General features: G+C 44.7%; 1 protein-coding gene across 1 annotated transcript; it reads left to right on the forward strand.

The window, feature by feature from the left end:
• The first annotated feature begins 16,301 nt into the window (after window positions 1-16,301).
• Window positions 16,302-19,257, forward strand: C4H3orf80 (chromosome 4 C3orf80 homolog). Its single transcript, XM_040349272.1, has one exon. It carries the CDS (start codon window positions 16,330-16,332, stop codon window positions 17,098-17,100), a length of 771 nt encoding a protein of 256 aa, XP_040205206.1. The 5' UTR covers window positions 16,302-16,329; the 3' UTR covers window positions 17,101-19,257.
• Window positions 19,258-22,069: the final 2,812 nt, after the last annotated feature.

The following is a 22,069-nucleotide window of genomic DNA, read 5'->3' on the forward strand; positions in this document are numbered from 1 at the left end:
ACAGCAGGGACCAAAATAAGGCTAGCACTAACCAAGTTAAACATTTTTACGGTATAACAACTCTCACCACCCCAGTGGAGTCACTAGGGTTGGTGTCACCCGGTGCAAAAAATATGTGGTATGTAATAGAGATGTAACTGTAAACACCAACTATAATCCACCCTAAGTACAGACCCCCCTCCACTAACTACAGACCCCCTCCCGCAGTATAGGTCCCCCTCCCTCAGTACAGACCCCGCACTAAGTACAGACCCCCCATCAATATAGACCCCCTCCCTCAGTATAAACCTCCACCTCAGTGCAGACCCCCCCACTAAGTACAGACCCCCCATCAATATAGACCCCCTCCCTCAGTATAAACCTCCACCTCAGTGCAGACCCCTCCATCAGTACATACACCACCCCCCAGTGCAGACCCCCTCAGTTACAGACATCCCCCTCATAGCAGACCCCCACCTCAGTGCAGACCCCCATCAGTAGAGACACCCGCAGCAGTACAGATACCCCCCTCAGTGCAGACCCCCCTCAGTTACAGACCCCCCTCAGTGCAGACCCCCCCCTCAGTTACAGAGACCCCCCTCAGTGCAGACCCCCTCAGTTGTAGACCTCCCTCAGTACAGACACCCCCCTCAGTGCAGACCCCTCCAGTAGTACAGACCCCCCTCACTACAGACACCCCCTCAGTGCAGAACCCCCTCAGTTACAGAGACCCCCAGTGCAGATCCCCCTCAGTACAGACACCTCCCTTGGTGCAGACCCCCCTAGTGCAGACCCCCCAGTACAGACACCCCCAGCAGTACAGACACCCCCCATCCCCATAGATGCCCCCCTTACCTCACAGACCTCAGAACAGCAGATGCACACAGTGGCATGTCCCTTGAGCGCAGGCTCTTCCTCCTCTGTGGATGTAAACAGAGAGGAGGGGGGCGGCAGCTTCATTACATTCCGCTGAGGGACACAGCCGCGACGCGAGACACAGGGAAGCGGGCGGTGTTAGTGGTGCCGCTTCCCACGGGTGTCACCCCTCTGGCGGGTGTCACCCGGGTGCGGCCCGCACCCCCTGCACCTGCCTAGCAATGCCACTGCACCTCCCCACCCCCATGAAAAGTTTAAGTACAGGATTAAACAAACAAAACAGACAGACAATATATAAAAGGCAGCGCAATAACAAATTACTTTAATTCACACACATGCACACATACATTTCTGGTTAGGATTAGCAGGAAGCTTAATTTTTATAAAAGCAATAGGAAACTAGATCAACATTAGGAGTTGTGAGTCTAACATTTGAGATTTGTAAGTAACAACCACAAGAGAAGGGTCAGCTGATGCTCACAAACAAGAAATGCATGGTCAGAGACACACAATTTTGAACCCTTGCCCACAAAAATCTAATTTTGAGGACCAAAATGCAAAACAATTACAGCAAAGAGACACAACAATCATAAAACCACAGCCTTAGTGGGGTGTGGGTCATTATGCACAAGATCGCCCCACCTGCAAATAATCTGGCCTTCTCTCAGGCAAAGTAAACCCCACTGCTGCAGGCCATTATATAACATACGTTGAATTGTTAGCACAACTACACCCACCCAGTAAAGGACATGCCCCCCTGTGTAATTAATGCTGTCTCTTCATTTATGCCTCAAGTGTTCACACCTGTTAATCATGAACACATACTCTTGCCAAATTAAAGCGTGTATCAGCTATATAAGCATATGTATGTGTGCAGTGTATAATGGAAAAGATCAAGGGCCAGATCTACGAAGCGCCACCTAGCGGCCAGCGTAAAAATGCACCTTAGATCTGACGGAGTACTAAGACATACGCCAGTCGGATCTATCACAGCTTCAAGCGTATCTTGTTTTGTGGATACAAAACAAAGATACGCCGTAGCAAAATAGAAGTTAAGCGGTGTATCAATAGATACGCCAGCGTAACTTCTTTGAGGATCTGGCCCCTAATGTCCAAGTCTCTGGCCATGATCAGTGCAAACAAACACTAAACAATTCAAGTTGTAAGTTGTTTGGTGTGTGTATAGGGTACAAAGCAGGAAAGCAGTAAATGTCAACTTTGTGAGGGCTGCTTCACACAAATTGTTGACAAGCACTTTCGTCATCAGCATTCAACATTTAAATATGGGTGCAAGATCACACCATACTTATAAATCCATATTTGACCAAAAAAACATATAGATTTGGTGTAAAACCCACACTGTTCCATTATCTGAAACCCCTCAGAAATATAATACCGTGTGAAAAAGAAACTATAACACCACAACAAAGGAAGAATATTCAAACCTCTAACCAGATAGTGGCAAGTTTGGAATTCGAACCAACAACCCCAGTGCTGATAGGCAGAAGTGCTAACCAGTTAGCCACTGTGCTGCCAAATGCATGGATGCTCCATCTCAGTGGTGTTAAACAGCCTTGAGTCCCTGGGGTGCAAAAAGTTAATCAATGCACATGTACCCTAGAGTGCCATTGAACAACATGTTTCTGTGATATGCCATCTGGTTCCAAAGCTGGGTATGGCTGAATACTGTCAGCATGCTGCTATAGGACCAGTCTAAATTTGGGGCTTTTCGATGGTAAAAGGCTGCAATTGGTGCTGGTGAGGAATATACAAGGCTGCTTCTTGTGCTTCCCAATGGAAAGCATATGGCAAGATTTGCAAAGGTGATGGAACCCTCCTACACCTAAATACTAAATGTATTTGGCCATTTACCTATAGGTGGTGGAGTTACATTAGTTATCTTTCTTGATTTATTCTGTGATATTTGGTGTTTATTGGTGTGTAAGTGTAGAATAGTGGTGTCACCCTCTGAATTTTGGTAATGACATTTTGATTTGGATTTATGATGTTGGTACACATATCACATTTTTGTGGTGAAATTAAGATAATTTAAATACTAAACAATGCACAAAATTATTATTCATTTTAGATTTGCTTCAGCAATGGTATTGTGTGTGGTTTGTGAAGACAGCAGTGGGAGTTTTGTTTTAGGCCTTGTACACACGACCGAACATGTCCGCTGAAACTGGTCCGCGGACCAGTTTCCGCGGACATGTCCGACCGTGTGTAGGGCCTAGCGGACAGGTTTCCAGCGGACAAAGGTTTCTTAGCATGCTAAGAAACTTGTCCGCTGGAAACCTGTCCGTCGGACATGTCCGCTGGTTAGTAGGTCTAACCAGCGGACCGAAATCCCGTGCATGCGTCGAATTGATTCGACGCATGCGTGGAAGCATTGAGCTTGCGTGTTAGAGAACGTCGGTGTCTTATACGTCACTGCGTTCTCTGTCCGCGGGGATTTTGGTCTGATGGTGTGTACACACATCAGACCAAAAGCTCCCAGCAGACATGTCCGATGAAAACGGTCCACGGACCGTTTTCATCGGACATGTCTGCTCATGTGTACAGGGCCTTAGATTTATGTGAGATGGAGAGTATCAAGTGCATTATCTCAAAGATGCTAAGTCTTTGAGCATGTTTAGTGTAACAAGCTATATCCATACACAATGCACATGGTAGTATATACACAAATATATATATAATGCAGAGAATACATATAGAATTTCTCTATATCAAATATGTAAAAACAAAAAAAAAATTATAAATATATACAGTATCTCACAAAAGTGAGTACGTCCCTTACATTTTTGTAAATATTGTATTATATCTTTTCATGTGACAACATTTAGGAAATTACTACAATGTTACAAGGTAATAGTCGTCCAGCACTGTGATGTCGTCATGGAGGAGTGGAAGAGGACTCCAGTGTCAACCTGTGTAGCTCTGGTGAACTCTATGTCCAAGAGAGTTTAGGCAGTGCTGGAAAATAATGGTGGCCACATAAAATATTGACATTTTGGTCTGTGTGTTGAATTATTTTGAGAGGACAGCAAATTTACACTGTTATACATACTGTACACTTACTACTTTACATTGTAGCAAAGTGATTTAAATTGTAACCTCTTAATATAAACAGTAAATAAATAGTAGTACCATCATCCTATAGGTTAATTGGAATAGAGTTTGGGACTAGGGGGACCCCAAGGACCCAAAGCGCCAAAAAAGTGGGGGGCAAGAGGACTATACCGGTACTATGAAAAGAAGTAAACTCAGAAGGTTGAAAAAGTTAAGATATATATCAATTTATTAACATAGTATCAAAACATATTCATAAAAAACATCAGGACAGTAATACAGAACACAACAATACATATATTGCGGGACCAACCAGACCGGTCACCGGGCTACAGTAGTCCCCAAGGGGAGAGTCACGGTGAAAGTGGAGGTCACACAAGACAAGGTCTCAACTAGTTTTGCGACTGAGTCGCTTCGTCAGGAGAAATCTAAAAATAATACATAGTTGTTAGCACAAACAGCTAAATATACATATATATAAACATGCATAGGCCAAAAAGTGTTAACAAACACATAATTAAAATACAATAGTAGATAAACGTTAGTTAGGGGAACAAGCGCTGTGTGGCTTACCTAATGAAAAGAACACCCAATCGCCTGGAAGTCGCAGCCGCCCGTGGGGAGATCTCCCACGACGACCAAGGGGGACAACTGCGGTGGTGAACCTGTTTAACTGTATACATAGGTATATTGTGAGTGGAAACCGCATGTGTGTATAACAAGGTGAAGGTGAGGGCGTGTCACCGTGAGGGTTGTGCAAGGGTATATTTAATAAAAAGAAAAATGTGAAGAGAAAAAAGAAAACCTTTAGTGTATTACTGTCCTGATGTTTTTTATGATTATGTTTTTTTGATACTATGTTAATAAATTGATATATATCTTTTAACTTTTTCAACCTTCTGAGTTTACTTCTTTTCATAGTACCGGTATAGTCCTCTTGCCCCCCACTAGTGTAGTAAAGTGTCATTTCTTCAGTGTTGTCACATGAAAAGGTATAATAAAATATTTACAAAAATGTGAGGGGTGTACTCACTTTTGTGAGATACTAGCATTGTTTAAAATAAAGGAATAAGAAGCAAAATACAAACCCAGCAAGGAACTATTGAACTTCATTTTTCTCAGCTCGTCGTACGTGTTGTACGTCACCGCGTTCTTGACGTTCGGAATTTCCGACAACATTTGTGTGACCGTGTGTATGCAACACAAGTTTGAGCCAACATTCCGTTGGAAAAAAATGTACGGTTTTGTTGTCGGAATGGCCGATCGTGTGTACACGGCATTAGACTTTCACTCGTATTTCTGTTTTCACATCAATTTTTGAAGAAGTTTAAAAGCAGATCATCTACAAACAATATACCACATGTTTAGGAACCATTTAATCGATGACATCAGGCTCTAAACATTATTTCCATGTGCAATTCCTGTGCTCTTACCACAGGAGCTGATTTAGACAGTCGCTGATTTCTGTGACCATTAGTAAATTTGCTTTTGTGACTATATTAAAGGGGTTTGTTGTGTGATAGTTTATATCATACCTGTTACTATCCTATATACAGTAACTTGTAATATGAAATGGAGCTAAATATGTTTAAATTAAACTAAAATATAAAAATAACTGCTGTTATTTTGTGTTACTTCTATCAGGCACATGAAAATATTCAGGGGCAGAAGCTTACCTCTCCAGCGAGGAATAATGAGGTATCAGAGTTGTTGTGGAGTCACTGCATCTGCATTTACCAGTAATGATTTTGCAACATTGTCCCACTTTGCCAATACTGTCTGTTGTAAACAGAAATGTATGACCTCCCATAATCAACAGAATTATACAAATATGCCAGCCTGGAGGAAATTGGATTGGGAAAAAGGGAGTTGGGTGGATTATACAGAAAATGGGCATTAGCAGTTAACAGTATCGATAAGGTACTACAATGACCCAACCTAACTGCTTAAAAGGAGTTATAAGCCATTGGCTCCTGCTGCAGTCAATTAAATTCAATGAGGAGGGAGAGGGGGCAAAACCCTACTAAAATACCGCCTGACACTAGCCAGCATATTTAACAATAAATAATAGGCATGTTAAAGCGGTGGTTCACCCTCCATAGCAACATTTGAGCATTAAATTAGGCATAGTAGCGCGAGCTACAGTATGCCTGTCTTGATTTTTTTCGCCCGGTACTCACAGTGCAATCCTCTATAGAAGATTCCGACTCCCTGCGGGGAATGGGCGTTCCTATCCAGACGGAGGATGATTGACGGCTGGCTCTGGCATGTCACGCTCCCCGAAGACAGCCGGAGTAGGTCTCGGCTCTTCACGGCGCTATACGGCGCCTGCGCACAGACTATGCGCAGGCGCCGTGAAGAGCCAAGCCTATTTCGGCTATTTCCGGAGAAGCGTGACGTGCCAGAGCCGGCCGTCAATCATCCTCCGTCTGGATAGGAACGCCCATTCCCCGCAGGGAGTCGGTATCTTCAATGTACGATTGCACTGTGAGTACCGGGCTATAAAAATCAAGACAGGCATACTGTAGCTCACGCTACTATGCCTAATTTTATGCTAGAAGAAAAACATTTTTTTTTTGTTTATAGGGTGAACCCCCGCTTTAAGGACTGGTCGGCCGCTTGCATCCTTAACAACTACTACATGGTTGTTAAGGAGCGAGTCGCCGTGTCATTAACAACCTATGAGTCATCACCTGTCAGCGGGATTCCCTTCTGAAAGCTGAATCTAAAAAAAAAAATTCCCAGCAATAAAAAATGTGATAAAAAACCTTGTGGGGCCCCTCCTTCGGGTCTGGTATACATTTTAAAGGGCACTCCACGCCAATTTTTTTTTAAAATGGCGTGATGTCCCCTTACAATCAATACCAGACCCCGATTCAAGCATACAGCCTGGCAGGTCAGAAAAGAGAGGGGATGAGCAAGAACCCCCCCTCTTGAACCATACTAGGCTACATGCCCTCAACATGGGGGGGGGGGTGCTTTGCCCCTCCCAAAGCACCTTGTCCCCATGTTGATACCTCTTTCCCACAACCCTGGCCGGTGGGTGAAGGGTCTGCGGGCTGGGTCTAATTTCACTTTTTGGAATTTGATTCTGTCCAGTAAAGATTTTATTCAAAACCAAAACCAAAATACTTTGGTTTTCCCAAGGTTTTTTTTTAGCAGCTGAATGTTTTAATCAGTCTATTTGTGGTTATCTTAGTATGCTGCCTAGGTGGCCAGAACAGGAGGGGGCAAAAAGCATGCGCCCCTTCCCCCAAAACATACCAGGCCACATTTCCTGCAGAAGAAAGAAACCGCAAACCTAACCTTAAAGCCTCGTACACACGACTAGTTTTCCCGGCAGGAAATCTGCCATGAGAGCGTTTGGCTGGTAAAACTGGTCATGTGTATGCTTCATGGCAGTTTTCCCGACAGGAAAACTGCCGAAAAAAATTAGAGAAACTGCTCTCTATTTTCCCGTCGGGATTCCTGTCTCACTTTTTCCCGTCGAGAAAACCGGTCGTGTGTATGCTTTTCCGAGGGTAAAAAAAGCATGCATGCTTAGAATCAAGTATGAGACGGGAGCGCTCCTTCTGGTAAAACTAGTGTTCGTAATGGAGATGGCACATTCCTTGCGCTGCAAATTATTATTAAGCGCAAATCGTCTCTCACCAAACTTTTACTAACACACAATAACACAAGATCAGCAAAAGCAGCCCGAAGGGTGGCGCCATTGGAATGGAACTTCCCCTTTATAGTGCCGTCGTAAGTGTTGTATATCACTGCGCTTTGGACCGGCGGGATTATGTATGACAGTCTGTACGCAAGACAAGCTTGGCAGGAATCCCATCTGGAAAACTGACATTTTTTTTCCCAAGGGGAAAACCGGCCATGTGTACAGGGCTTTATCCTAGATGGAGGTTTAGTACAGATCTTTAAGGGGACCCCCCCCTAAACGGAGTCCACATAAGAATTAATAACAGACAATGAGGGGGCAGTGAGTGTTCAACCCCATCCCTCCTGAACCATACCAGGACACATGTCCTGAGCATTGGCCTGATGCCCATATCCCTTGACTAGTGGATGTGGGGTTCGGCCGGGAAGAGACTTAAAGCGGTCCTCCACCCTAAAGTGGAGTCCCGCTGATCGGAACCCTCCCCCCCTCCGGTGTCACATTTGACACCTTTCAGGGGGGAGGGGGGTGCAGACACCTGTCTAAAGACAGGTATTTGCACCCACTTCCGGCCACACGATACGGGCGAAAGACGGGCATTCCGTCACATCCCGTCTGTCGCCCGTTGTGTGCTGGGAACACTCGGCTCCCAGCACACAGCGTGTGAGCCAATCGGCGGGCGCAGCGCGACTCGCGCATGCGCCGTAGGGAACCGGGCAGTGAAGCCGCAGTGCTTCACTTCCTGGTTCCCTCAGCGTGGATGGCGGGGGGAGCAGCAGAGTGACGAGCGATCGCTCGTGCTCTGCTGCGATCGGCGCTGGACTCCAGGACAGGTAAGTGTCCTAATATTAAAAGTCAGCAGCTGCAGTATTTGTAGCTGCTGACTTTTAATATTTTGTTCCCATGGCACATCCGCTTTAAAGAAATCTGGAATCTCTCACCTTTGTTATTCCTTAACAAAAATAAATAAAAATGGCAATGTAAATAAACATACAGACACAATAGAAAAATTGATTTAATTGAAAAAATATATATACAGTATGGCCCAGATTCAGAAAGGACTTACGACGGCGTGTCGTAAGTCCAAATGTGCGCCGTTGTATCTTTCCGCGTATTCTGGAAATCAGATACGCCTGAATTTGGCCAAGATACGACCAACGTAAGTCTCATACGCCGTCGTATCTTGGGTGCATATTTACGCTGGCCGCAAGGGGCGCTTCCGTAGATTTACGCGCCAAATATGCAAATGACCTAGATACGCCGATTCACGAACGTACTTGCGCCCGTCGCATTAAGCTACGCCGTTTATGTAAGGCGAACGTCCGGCGTAAAGTTACCCCTGCTATATGAGGCACAGGTAATGCAAAGGTATGGACGTCGGAACAAGCGTTGAATTTTACGTCGTTTACGTAAGTCGTACGTGAATGGGGCTGGGCGTAGGTTACGTTCACATCACAGGCATTGAGCCAGCGTATGTTATGGAGTCAATTCGACGTGATTCTGAGCATGCGCGCGCATGCGCCTTTCGTTCGGCGCTTCATTTACATGGGGTCACGCTTCATTATAATACAACACGCCCACCTTCCACCTACTTTGAATTAGGCGGGCTTACGCCGGCCGATTTACGTTACGCCGGTGCAACGTTGTCGGCGAGTGCTTTGTGAATCGTGTACTTCCCTCTCTAAGTTACGTCGGCGTAGCGCATATCAGATGCGCTACGCCACTCTAAAGATACGCCAATGTATCTGAATCCCGGCCTATATGTCCAATGTCGTCCAGTGGAGTACATCTTTCAACAGTTACTTTGAGTTGGCACAAACATGATGACCCACGCCACAACTATCCTCTTTCGTTACAAATGACAGCTCCCTGGCTGGCTGGCTGCTGGCACACCGGCAGAGTATCTCAGGTGATGTCATTGACCAAAAATATTCATGGCCACCAGCTTGTTTACTAATATGAAACAAACCAGTGGGCGACCAGATGCTGTTACAGTATTTGGTGGCATTTTTAATACAGCCACTAAAAGAATAACTTTCAGCTACAGTAGCCAAAGGTGCAAACAGTTTAGGTTTGGGGTTAAAATCAACATCAACCTGAACCCAAAGCTCATTCCTAGTTGTTGTATGTGAAGTGATTTAAGACGTTACTTATAATTTGAATGCTGCCTACCTACGGACCACCGCAGGGATCCTAGAGCAGACAATTTTCTGGTAACCACTTACAGTTATTTCCTCCTTTTTCTTCCAGCGAGCTGCTAAGACATGGCGAGTACACCAAGTCAAAGCTTTTCTTACACTATTTACAGCACATTTTCCCAGTATGAAAGGATTATTCATTTTATAACAACCATCTGTACCTTTCATATGTAATGTATTGTTTCCATAGCAGTAAAAAGAATATTATACGATTAATATATCCAGCAGTGCTGGTAGGCTGATGTTATAAATAGCCAAGCATAGTGCTGTAATTCACTAATCCTGCTTCTATTATCCCATGCCTGGACACCCCTGTGACACCACAAAGGGGAGAATCATAAGGTCCAATCTCCTAAAATATGTACCTCACTACCTTTAAATCCCTAAAGTCCCAGGAACTGCAGTATGCCATTAATAACTGTTAAATGGTGCTCATACATTTTTAATCAGAAAGCGAGTTCAGATATATTGAAGGAATATCCCCACATCAAAGTATATTTAAATAATGGCCACGGGAAAAGCCAACCTAAAATCAATCACTTAGACAGAGAAACATACAAGCAGTCAGTTTGTTAAATGAAAGGATACAATGTATAACTTCATAATGATTCTGACATTGAACTAGACTGTTATGCCGCGTACACACGGTCGTTGTATGTGATGAAAAAAAATGACGTTTTTAAAAACGTCACTTTAATTGACCGTGTGTGGGGGAAAACGTCGTTTTATGTCTTCTAAAAAACGACCAAAAAAAATTGAAGCATGCTTCAATTTTATGTGTCGTTTTTCAAAACGTCAACTTTTACTTCACAGAAATTGACCGTGTGTAGCAAAAACGTCGTTTAAAACGAAGTTTTTTCATCCACGCATGCCCAGAAGCTACTTATGAAGCGAGCTTCAATGGAAAAACGTGGTGGAACGTAACCTCGCTTTGCTAGAACATTGTGAGAAAAACGATGGTGTGTAGGCAACTTCGTCTTTGAAAATTGAAGTTTCAAAAACGTCATTTTTTACTTCACAGAAAATGTCGTTTTTTTTCATCACATAAAGTGATGGTGTGTATGCGGCATTATGATTAAAGAATAGGAATAATGGCAAGCTGCTTCAGTCTAATTTCAGATACATACCGTATTTATCGGCGTATACCGCGCACTTTTTTCCCCTTAAAATGAGGGGGAAATCGTGGGTGTGTGATATACGCCGATACCCGCTTCCCGTGCTTAGTTTGAAGCCTCCGCCGACATATACCGAGTGCAGTACACTCGGGTATATTCGGCCAGGCTCGGCTTCGCTCGTGGTCACGCTCTGTGACGTTTATGCGTGAGAAGCAGAGCGTGGTCGAATATACCAGAGTGTACTGCGCTCGGTATATGTCGGCGGAGGCTTCAAACTGAGCGTGGAAAGCGGGGATTTGACTCGGAATGGACAAGGACGCCGGGCAAGACACCAAAACTGTAAGTATTAAAATCTTTTTTTACAGGAAAAACTGGTCTACATTAGGGGTGCGTGCTATACGCCGAAGCGCGCAATACCCCGATAAATACGGTTAAAAATGGGCCTGTGCCCACTAAGGGGAGGTCTATCATATATATTCTTCTGGAAGTATTGTCTGAAGGAAAAGGTATTTCACAGCACCTGTGCTCCTCCACAGCCACCAGTAGGATTATTTCTGTTATTCACCAATACAGTGAAGGCATAAAATATTTACAGATAGACATTATTAAAAAACAGGCAATTGACAACAGTTCGATAAAGCACAAACTGTACCCTCCTATCCCTTAAAGCCAAGAAAGCTGCCATCTTAGGAAGGTCATACATTAACCTTTTTTTTTTTTTCATTCAACCAACAGTTTTTTTAATGGAAAAAAATGACCTGATTTACCCCCATCCACACACTAAATATAGATGGAGGAATCCTCCCCGCTGATTTATTGCATTCTGATAGCAGGGAGCCTTCCCTGCCATCAAACCTCAAAGGGAGGGGGCAAGCCCGCTGACTAACCCCTAGCCAGAACGGCTCGGATAATGGCGGCAAGCTTACCGAGGAGGAACAGGAAGTGAGAAATTCAGACAAAGAAAAAACATTTATAGCTAGATTCAGGTAGGGGCGCGCATCTTTAAGGCGGCGTAGCGTATGCCTTAAGTCAGAGAGGCAAGTACTGTATTCACAAAGCAATTACCTCCTGAGTTACGGTGGCGTAGCGTAAATGGGGCTAGCGTAAGCGCGCCTAATTCAAATGAGGATGGGGGGGCGTGTTTTATGTTAATGTTTGGTGACCCGTCGTGATTGACGTTTTTTACGAACGGCGCATGCGCCGTCCGTGTACATATCCCAGTGTGCATTGCTCCAAAGTACGCCGCAAGGACGTATTGGTTTCGACGTGAACGTAAATTACGTTCAGCCCCATTCACGGACGACTTGCGCAAACGATGTGAAAAAAATGCGACGGGCGCACGTACGTTCGTGAATCGGCGTATCTAGTGATTTACATATTCTACGCCGAGCTCAAAGGAAGCGCCACCTAGCGGCCAGCGGGAAAATTGCACCCTAAGATACGATGGCGTAGGAGACTTACGCCGCTCGTATCTTAGCCTAATTTAAGAGTATCTGGTTTCCAGAATACGCTTAAATTAACGCCGGCGTAGATTCAGAGTTACGACGGCGTATCAGTACTACTGATACGCCGCCGTAAACGTACCTGAATCTGGCTATTAGAAGGGAAATGGAAGGAAAAGGTAAGTGAACCAACAATGCACTAGCTTAAATGAACCTATTTAGAAAATAAAAAACAAACCTTTACAACCCCTTTAATATATATTGGATGCGATGGCTGCATTCGTTTTCTTTTTAAGATTTCCGTTCCTTTATTTTCACCTGGTAATTCGGCCACCAATTATTCTGCCACCAAATCAGTTAGGTATGGTCCAAAGTGCAATGCAGTGTCTGGTGTGGACCATGTGCGGTCCCAACAGCCCAACTGTACCTGGTGAAATGCAGTGACACTAACTTTCACCAGATACGGTTGGGCTGTTTGGACTGCCCATGGTACACACCAGACTGCATTGCACTTTGGAAGATACCTACTGTAACTGATTTGGTGGCAGAATAATTACTGTCCGAATTACCAGGTGGAAATAAAGGAACGGAAATCTTAAAAAGAAAACAAATGCAGCCATCACATCCGAGATATAATAACCTGCAACATAATTATTTTTGCTTTTGAGTTTCAAACACTTTTAAGCTCTGATGAAAGGGGAGGGGGGGTGTCACAATAGCCCAACTGTACCTGGTGAAAGTTAGTGTCACTGCATTTCACCGGATACAGTTGGGATCAGACATGGTCCACACCAGACACTGCACTCCACCTTGGGCTATACCTAGCCGATTTGGTGGCAGAATAATTCAACACAGACTGGTTCCATCTAACAGTTGTGTTTGCGATGGGGACAGTTTGATTGCTTACTTCCATCCAGTCTTCTTTGGATCTCGTCTCTGTTGCTCCTTAATCCAGGGTGGGTGCATTATAATACAGGAAGTGTGTTACTGGTTAAATCACCAGGGGAAAACAGAAGAGAAAAAGACTAAAGAAAAAGAAAACAAATGCAGCCACCACATCTAAGGTTTAGTAAGCTATAATTTAGTAAATTTTTGGTTTGGAATTTAATAATGCTTTAAGAATTTAGACTATGTTTAAATGGACTCAAATAAGCAGATATAAAATAGATCTGTACTGTGATTAACTGCTTGAAACAGTTTCAGGTGGGCATGGTATGCCAGTGTTAGTAAATGCTGAATTTACTAAGGCCCCTTTCACACTGGGGCGGGAGGCACGGTGGCGGTATAGCGCTGCTAAAAATAGCGGCGCTATACCGTCGGATTTGCCGCGGGATTCGACCGCTGTTCAGTAATCCACAGTGCAGAGTTCATTTGTATCTGCTTAACTGAGTCAGTAAGCGCAGTCAAAATTCTCAAGCCCTGATGAAGGGGGAGTGTTTTTGTCCTTCGAAACACATTGGCTTTATTCTACTATGAATCAATTTTATCAATAAATTACTTTGAACTCTTCAAAGCTCCCACTGGATTATTTCTATGTGGAGTCTTGAATCTGGGTCCTTTACCTGTTCCTGGAGTTGGCCCTTGTCCTGTGGGATGCTGCCGAATCTAGGCGACGGACATCGGCAGGGATCGGCATTGGCGGGCATCTGAGGAGCAGCGGCTGGGATCGGGCATCCAAAGAAACGCCAGGGACCAGGGCACCAAGCAGCGGCGGGGACCAGGCATCGGCCAGTGGCTCTTCTCCTCGCTTCCACTGTGCGTCTCCTCCCCTCCTTCTAAGCGTCCAATAGGATCGCCTGTCCTTTCAGCCAATCGGGTGACGGGTATCAGAAACGCTTCCTGATTGGCAGGGAGGAGGATCAGTGCTGTAACAGAGAATATTCATTCGCTGTTGCAACACAACTGGGTGGACCCAACCCTATTTTAAAGCATATTAGAGCCCCTGGCTCTAATCAGATGTTTAAAAAAAAACTTGCCGCTGTAATTCATGCGTCCGGCATCCTGAAAGGGGCCAGGCACATGTATAGGGAGGGCAGCAGGGCATGGATAGGGGGGCGGCTCCCACGCGCCCACAATGGAGCGCCTCTGCTGGGACAACACTGAATCTTAGAGCGAGAACACTCTCCCTGCAGAGCAGCACCGCCTACAAAGGGAGGTATAACAGCCAAATACACGGGTAGTAGAGAGAGCTGCCTACAGAGTAGAGATTCAAAAAAGTTTGGGGGCTGGGTTGGTGTTGCACATTGTGCATAGCGCACCCCTAAACCCTGCACTCTGTACACAGCTGACCACTGAATGCTGCACTCTGTACATAGTACGTTCCTGAACCTTGCACTCTGTACATGGTGCACCCCTAAACCCTGCACACTGCTTGTAATGCACCCTTAAACTTGGAACTCTGTACATGGCGCATCCCTAAACCCTGCACTCTTTACACAGCGCACTCCCATAATCTTACAGATACAACCAACCCTTTATCCATACTGCTGATGCATCCCACAATGAAATTGAATTTGACATTCCTGCCATAGTAGTGCTTCATCACCGACAGAAAGAAAGTTTAATAGTGGGAGATGCTTTATGTTCAGAAATATCTGCAAAGAATATTCATGGTATAGAGGGCAGCATTTCAAGTCGTTTACAGTAAATCCGCAAGCATGGCAGGCTGTATGACCATCAGCTGACAGTGTTAATCAAAAGTGTGAATTTACATTAAGATTCTGGTGTGGTATGCAATGTCTCATAGACAGGACAATGAGAAATGGAAGCTGGCTACTTCTATGTCATTTAAAATTGCATAAATGACTGGGAAAGCAAAGTATCATTTGTAAAAATGTTATTATTCTGTTTCATATGAGCATGACATCATAGTAGAAATATGAGGACATACTAAAAGGAATGACAGAAAGGAATGGGCATTCCATTTTTCTCTATGGCCAGTCCATCACCCTGTTAAAGTCTATGGGCATTCCTTTCTGTCATTCCTTTTAGTATGTCCCGAAATATGGGATCACACAGTTATATTATATTGTTCCCTTGACACTGCATGTTTTTGGTAATGAGGTGGGGGTTTAGGACACAGGGTAGAATTCTGTATTGTATTTTTGCACAGGATGTCATAAGGCTGGTGATGGGCAATACCAGCATAAGGCTGGTGATGGGCAATACCAGCATAAGGCTGGTGATGGGCAATACCAGCAAAAAGCTGCAACTGAAGGGTAGTGATGAGTGAAATGGGACTGGGACTACTAAGCCTGCAGCCACAGCACACTTTAGGAAGCCAAAGAATTTCTAATAGAGACAGACTTTGGCTAGGTGGCACATAACAGACACATACATGCAGCAACAATGATGACTGCCAATGAATTGGAGCCCTCTGCAATCAATATTCAGCAGCCACTGCATTTCTACAGGCTGTAGTCTGGACCTAAGCAGCAATTTACAGAAGAAGGCAGACTGCAGGTACTATCAGACAGCTATGGATTGCATAGACTGACATGCAGCCAATCTGATTCTACACTAATGGCTCCATGAAACAGGTGAATAAGGAACCAGCCTTGCTGTGATAGGAAATGTCCCCCAGATTACTACTGTCATTGATTAGACATTACTACTGCAAAATCTATATTACCTGAGCTTTTCTAATATGGAAAACCAGAAATATAAGCAATATATGCATAGATCTTACAAATATCCAGCCAGACAACTGTTTATTATTAGGCAGAAAAGATCATAGAAAGTGTGACATCCGAGTCCTTCCTTCACCTGTATAATAGACCTGTCAGTGATCCTGCAGATTGTCAACACACCTCAGTAGCATCATCAGAAAAGATAATGAGTGTCAAGGGCTGGCAGATTCAATGAGAGATGTCATCTGATTGTCTTCCCTCTAATCTGGTCTGCTTCCAGTGGTGATGATGATGGGTTGGCTTTGGTAGCTGAAGCTGCTCTCCTCCACACACACACACACACACACACACACCAGCATTCATACGATGATCCAGTGGTCTGAGCCCAAGGTCAATGGGACAAGAAAGCCTGAGTTTGGGTTCTCAGCAGTAGCGATCCATTGCAGGGGGCTGCAGCTTTCCAGTCCTCATCTCCCCTCCCCAAAGACTGGTGAAGATGTGACAGTTCCAGAGAGGAGAGTGCCTGCTGCTGGTGCTGGTGCAGTGTGCCTGCCGCTGCTGAGGATGGTGCACTGCTTCTCCGGGGGCTCCCTGGTGATCGCAGCCCTGCTGCTGCTGCCTGACTCCCAGGCTGGCTGGAGCTGCGGAGATCTGCTGTGCGGAGACAAGGAGGGCTGCTGTGTGTTCGGGAACGTCAGCCATACAGAGATCAAATGCTGCAAGCTTCCCTTCCATACTTTCCTGGACAATGTCGGCTGGTTCGTCAGGAAGCTGTCCGGGCTGCTCATCCTCCTGGTGCTCTTTGCTATCGGTTACTTCTTACAACGGATGATTTGCCCCAGCCCCCGCCGGTATACCCGGCCCCAACCAAGGGGGCAGAACGGGCCAGGGCTCCTCAATGAGACAAGCTCACAGGACTCACTCATAGACAGTGTGAGGCACCTCTCCGAACATGAGCTCCGCATCATCTCCTCGCCGCTCTTCCTACAACTACCCAGCTATGACGAGGTCAAGTACTTACCCACCTACGAGGAGTCCATGAGACCAAACCAGGTCATCCTACCGGTGTCCCAGATCCCTTCCCAGCCAGGGGACAGTGCTGCGGGACATGGGACTTTGCCTCCTTATTCACACTGACCCAATGCTCATTCATTCACCTAGTTTTATCTAACTCTATATAATCTGTATGCACCCTTTGCCCTGTGTCTTTTATCTTCTGCTCATCTCCGAGGTGTCACTATGTCCCCCAATGGTGTCCCCAATCATCCCCAGTGCCCCATAGTTCATATTCATTAACAACTCTTCTTCCCTTGCCTTGTTGTATCTTCTACTCCCCCATTGGTGTCACCATATCCCCCAATGGTGTCCCCAATCATCCCCAGTGCCCCATAGTTCATATTCATTAACAACTCTTCTTCCCTTGCCTTGTTGTATCTTCTACTCCTAGCCATGGTGTCACCATATCCCACAATGGTGTCCCCAATCATCCCCAGTGCCCCATAGTTCATATTCATTATTGACTCTTCTTCCCTTGCCTTGTTTTATCTTCTACTCCTAGCCATGGTGTCACCATATCCCCCAACGGTGTCCCCAATCATCCCCAGTGCCCCATAGTTCATATTCATTAATGACTCTTCTTCCCTTGCCTTTTTTATGTTCTACTCCTAGCCATGGTGTCACCATATCCCCCAATGGTGTCCCCAATCATCCCCAGTGCCCCATAGTTCATATATATTAATGACTCTTCTTCCCTTGCCTTTTTTTATCTTCTACTCCTAGCCATGGTGTCACCATATCCCCCAATGGTGTCCCCAATCATCCCCAGTGCCCCATAGTTCATATTCATTATTGACTCTTCTTTCCTTGCCTTGTTTTATCTTCTACTCCTAGCCATTGTGTCACCATATCCCCCAATGGTGTCCCCAATGCCCCATAGTTCACATTCATGAATGATTCCTCTGCACTGTGAACGTATTCCCCAGTATTGTCCTGTGGTGTCATCAGTCCTCTCATTGCTCTCCAGTGCCCCATAGTTCATATTCATTAATGACTCCTTGTCTTGTTTTATCTTCTGCTCCTCTCCATGCTGTGAACATATCCCCCAATATTGTCCTATGGTGTCCCCAATCTTCTCATTGCCCTCCAGTGAAGTGTCGGGACAGGGTCATCCAGAACCTAGAGAAAGAATGCAGAATTGTGCCCCCTTCTACCACTATTAATACATGCCGTAGAATGGGTGTACCACCCTGTGTCCATTTTTTGCATCACTGCACCCAGGGCAACTTCCCTTCCTGCCCACTCATTGTCTCAGCCCTAATCCAGTGCCCCATATTTCATATTCATTAATGACTCCTCTTCCCTTGTTTTATCTTCTGATCCTCTCCATGCTGTGAATATATACCCAATATTGTCCTGTAATGTCCCCAATCCTCCCATTGCCCTCCAGTGCAGTGTCTGGACAGGGTCATCCAGAGCCCAGTGCAAGGTTGCAAAATTGTGCCCCCTTTCCCCACTATTAATACATGCTGTAGAATGGGTGCTCCATCCTGCATCCATTTTTTGTTTCTCTGCGCCCAGGGCAACTGTCCTTCCTGCCCACCCCTTGTCCCAGCCCTGATCCAGTGCCCCATTGTTCATATTCATTAACTACTCCTCTTACCTTGTCTTGTTTTATCTTCTGCTCCTGTCAGTGCTCTACCTGTATCCCCCATTATTGTCCTATGGGGTCCCCAATCCTCCCATTGTCCTCCAGTGCCCCATTCTTCATATTAATGACTCCCCTTCCCTTACCTTGTTTAATCTTCTTCTTCTCTCCATGCTGTAACTGTATCCCCCATTATTGTCCCATCATATCCCCAATCCTTAAATTGCCCTAAAGTGCCCCAAAGTTCATATTTATTATTGACTTGTCTTCCCTTGTTCTGTTTTGTCTTCTGATCCTCTCCATGCTGTAACTATATCCCCCATTATTGTCCAATAGTGTTCCCAATTTTCCCATTGCCCTCCAGTGACCCAAAGTTCCCATTTATTAATTATTCTCTTCCCTTGCTCTGTTTTGCTTTCTGCTCCTATCCATGCTATAACTAAATGCCCCATTATTGTCCCATGGGGTCTCCAATCCTCCCATTGCCCTCCAGTGCCCCATAGTCCATATACATTAATTACTCCTCTTCCCTTCTGCTCCACTACATGCTATAACTATATCTCCCATTATTGCCCCCATAGTGTCCTCAATCCTCCCATTGCCCTCCAGTGCCCCAAAATTCATATGTATTTATGGCGTCTCTTCCCTTCAGGGTCAGGAAAAGGGGTGGGCGGGAGGGAGGGAAAGCAGCCCTGGGCACCATGGTTTACTGTAGGAATGGGGGCGTCTTCCTTCTGTTGCAAGGCTGACAGAAGTAGTGACAGCGGCAGTGATTGTGACAAGCGAGCGACTGCTGGGCGTAGGATCACCTAAGCTTGCATATCATAAATGGGGGACAGTTTAGCATCTTTGCCCTGGGTGCTGGATGACCTTTTCCCGGCACTGCATCCCTTGCCTTGTTTTATCTTCTTCTCCTTTCCATGCTGTAACCATATTCCCAATTATTGTCTTATGGTATCCCCAATCTTTCCATTGCCCTCCAGTGCCCCAAAGTTCATATTTATTAACGGCATTGCTTCCCTTTTACTGTTTTGTCTTCTTCTCCTCTCCATGCTGTAACTATATTGCCCCATATTGTCTTATGGTGTACCCAATCCTCCCATTATCCTCTAGTTCCCCAAAGTTTATATCTATTAATGTCTCCTCGCCCTTTGTGTTTTGTCTTCTGCTCCTCTCAATGCTATAACCATATTGTCTTCAATCCCCCCCATTGGCCTCCAGTGTCCCCATATTTCATACGTATTAATTCCTCTTCCCTTGTCCTGTATTAATTGTTTTTGATCCTCTTCATGCTGTAACCATATTTCTTATATTGTTTGTAATCATTCCGTTATCCTCCAATGCCCCACGGTTCGTATTCATTGATGACTCCTCTTCCAGCCTTGGACAACCTGTGGCTTTACAGCTTCCATCCCGTCCCACTGCTCACTATACATGGATTTTTAGCTGGACACACACAGGTTAACTTACCTCTATTATTCATCAAGGCTGCAGGTAAAAGCCTCCATTAAGGGAAAGCTTCTCATCTGGCTGGTGGGTCAACCTAACAACCAGACCAGCAACCGAAAAGCTAGACCTATTCCGTAGTTGTATACAATGCAGCAAACTTGACATTTTTACAGTTTTGATGTAGACACAACCGGAAGCCGGGTTGGCTTGGAAAGAAAATACAGTCCTGATTTAAGAGTTGGGATCCATTATCATATTTAGTAAGAGCTGTCTTTACCTGAAAAGCCTAAGCTAACCATTCTTTGTTTGGTGCCGTCCTCTCTTCATGTCTATACTGTATGTCCAAGTTCTGTGCTGCAGTGGAAATGCTCCTGCTGCATACACCATTCAACCTGCAGCTTCCATGTCTCTGCAATACTCTGTTTCACACTTCTTCATTTCAAGAGAGGAATCTAGGTAGTGGCTCTTTTTGCACTCTATGATTTACATACTTACCTCTAGCCTCCTGACTGCAGTTTTACTGTAGGTTATTCTTGGCAGCTAATGGATAATCTCAGCTGTGGACCCATATTGCTTGTTTTCATCATCAGCCTGTCTTGTCCATTGTGGAATGCAATTCTGAATTTCTTTATGGGGAAACTTGCACTCTAGCCTAGTGCACTGTAGCACTTCTTTTTGAGGAAGATCAGATTCTTAGTTGGTGACAGAGGAACTTTCTTTCTTGAAGTTGGATGATTTGCTGCTGTAATTGTGTTTTTGACTTCATTGGATGCAAGACTCAGCATTCTACGACCAGTCTCTGGCAGAAGCCTTTGTCAGTAGAAAGACTACTTCCATCCTTTACAGGATAATCAATAAACTCCTAGATATCAATTTGCTAGAAACTCCTGGAGTGGGACAGAGTTCTGGAAACAGACGCAATGAATTAACCTCCCTTCACATTACATCTTGTTATCTATTAGTTATATCGCAAGTGCCTGAGATCTATGTTATTCTGTCTGACGTACGCTTTAATCACTTTGCTCTCCTGCAGGCAATAAGGCACTCTGGAACCTGAAACCACAGAGTGAGGTACTTAGGATGCGTTTACTACCATACCCATCTGCTGGTGATGCTATGATGGTAAACTCCTTTGTGCCTTTAACTGAAGTTTTGTACTTCAGCATAAAAAAAAGCAAAAACAAGCATATACAAGCCATAGACTTCAGTCAGGTGCCTGACTAACTGCTGTGATAAATTGGAGATCTAGTTCACAGAATGAAGTAGGAGGCTTCTTAAGCTGTGGAGGTCTGATGTCCATTGCACTAGATTATTCAGACCAGCTATCCACAGAGAAGCAGTGGATGTGGGTTCTAATTGCCAGAAAAGTACAAGTTGTTATTGTAATTCAGAAAGACGTAGGAACGCACTGAATGACATGTATTATTCACAGCTTGGCGACTGCTTAGCCTTTCGCAGTCAAGCCGATTGAAACATTTTGATTGGTTTGACCCTATAGAGTAGAAATCAAATGATATAACGCTTTGAAAATATTGTAATACAAAGAGTACTTGTGTGAAATAGCTCAGGAAAGCCAATCAGAATATGTCTTTCATCATTCTGCAGTAGTCAGGACAATGAGAGATAACTGCTGATTGCTTTATGCGGTACACCACACATTCTTCTTTGAATAAGGGGCATATTTATATAAAAATAAAATAATCAAATGTGCCTGGATATGACCTCATTCACTGACCATTCTCTAGAATTGAGCCTATAGATTCATGTTATCTATAACACTGGGTCAAGAGGGCTTATGCTAGCCAGTGCAGATGATGATATAATCTAGAGAGATGTAGTATGGTAAATGTATAATGAAAATGTGCACTGATGATCAAGCGGGATTGAGCAAAAAAACTGGTGTTTTGCTCAATCCCGCTTGAATAATTGAATGTTTAAATGCAATCATGACAGATGAATGCGACTTGGGCCAATAATAAATACGGCAAATGTCACCGAGATCTCTATTTCCTA

The sequence above is a fragment of the Rana temporaria genome, chromosome 4 (genome assembly GCF_905171775.1).
Source record: "Rana temporaria chromosome 4, aRanTem1.1, whole genome shotgun sequence".
NCBI lineage: Eukaryota > Metazoa > Chordata > Amphibia > Anura > Ranidae > Rana > Rana temporaria.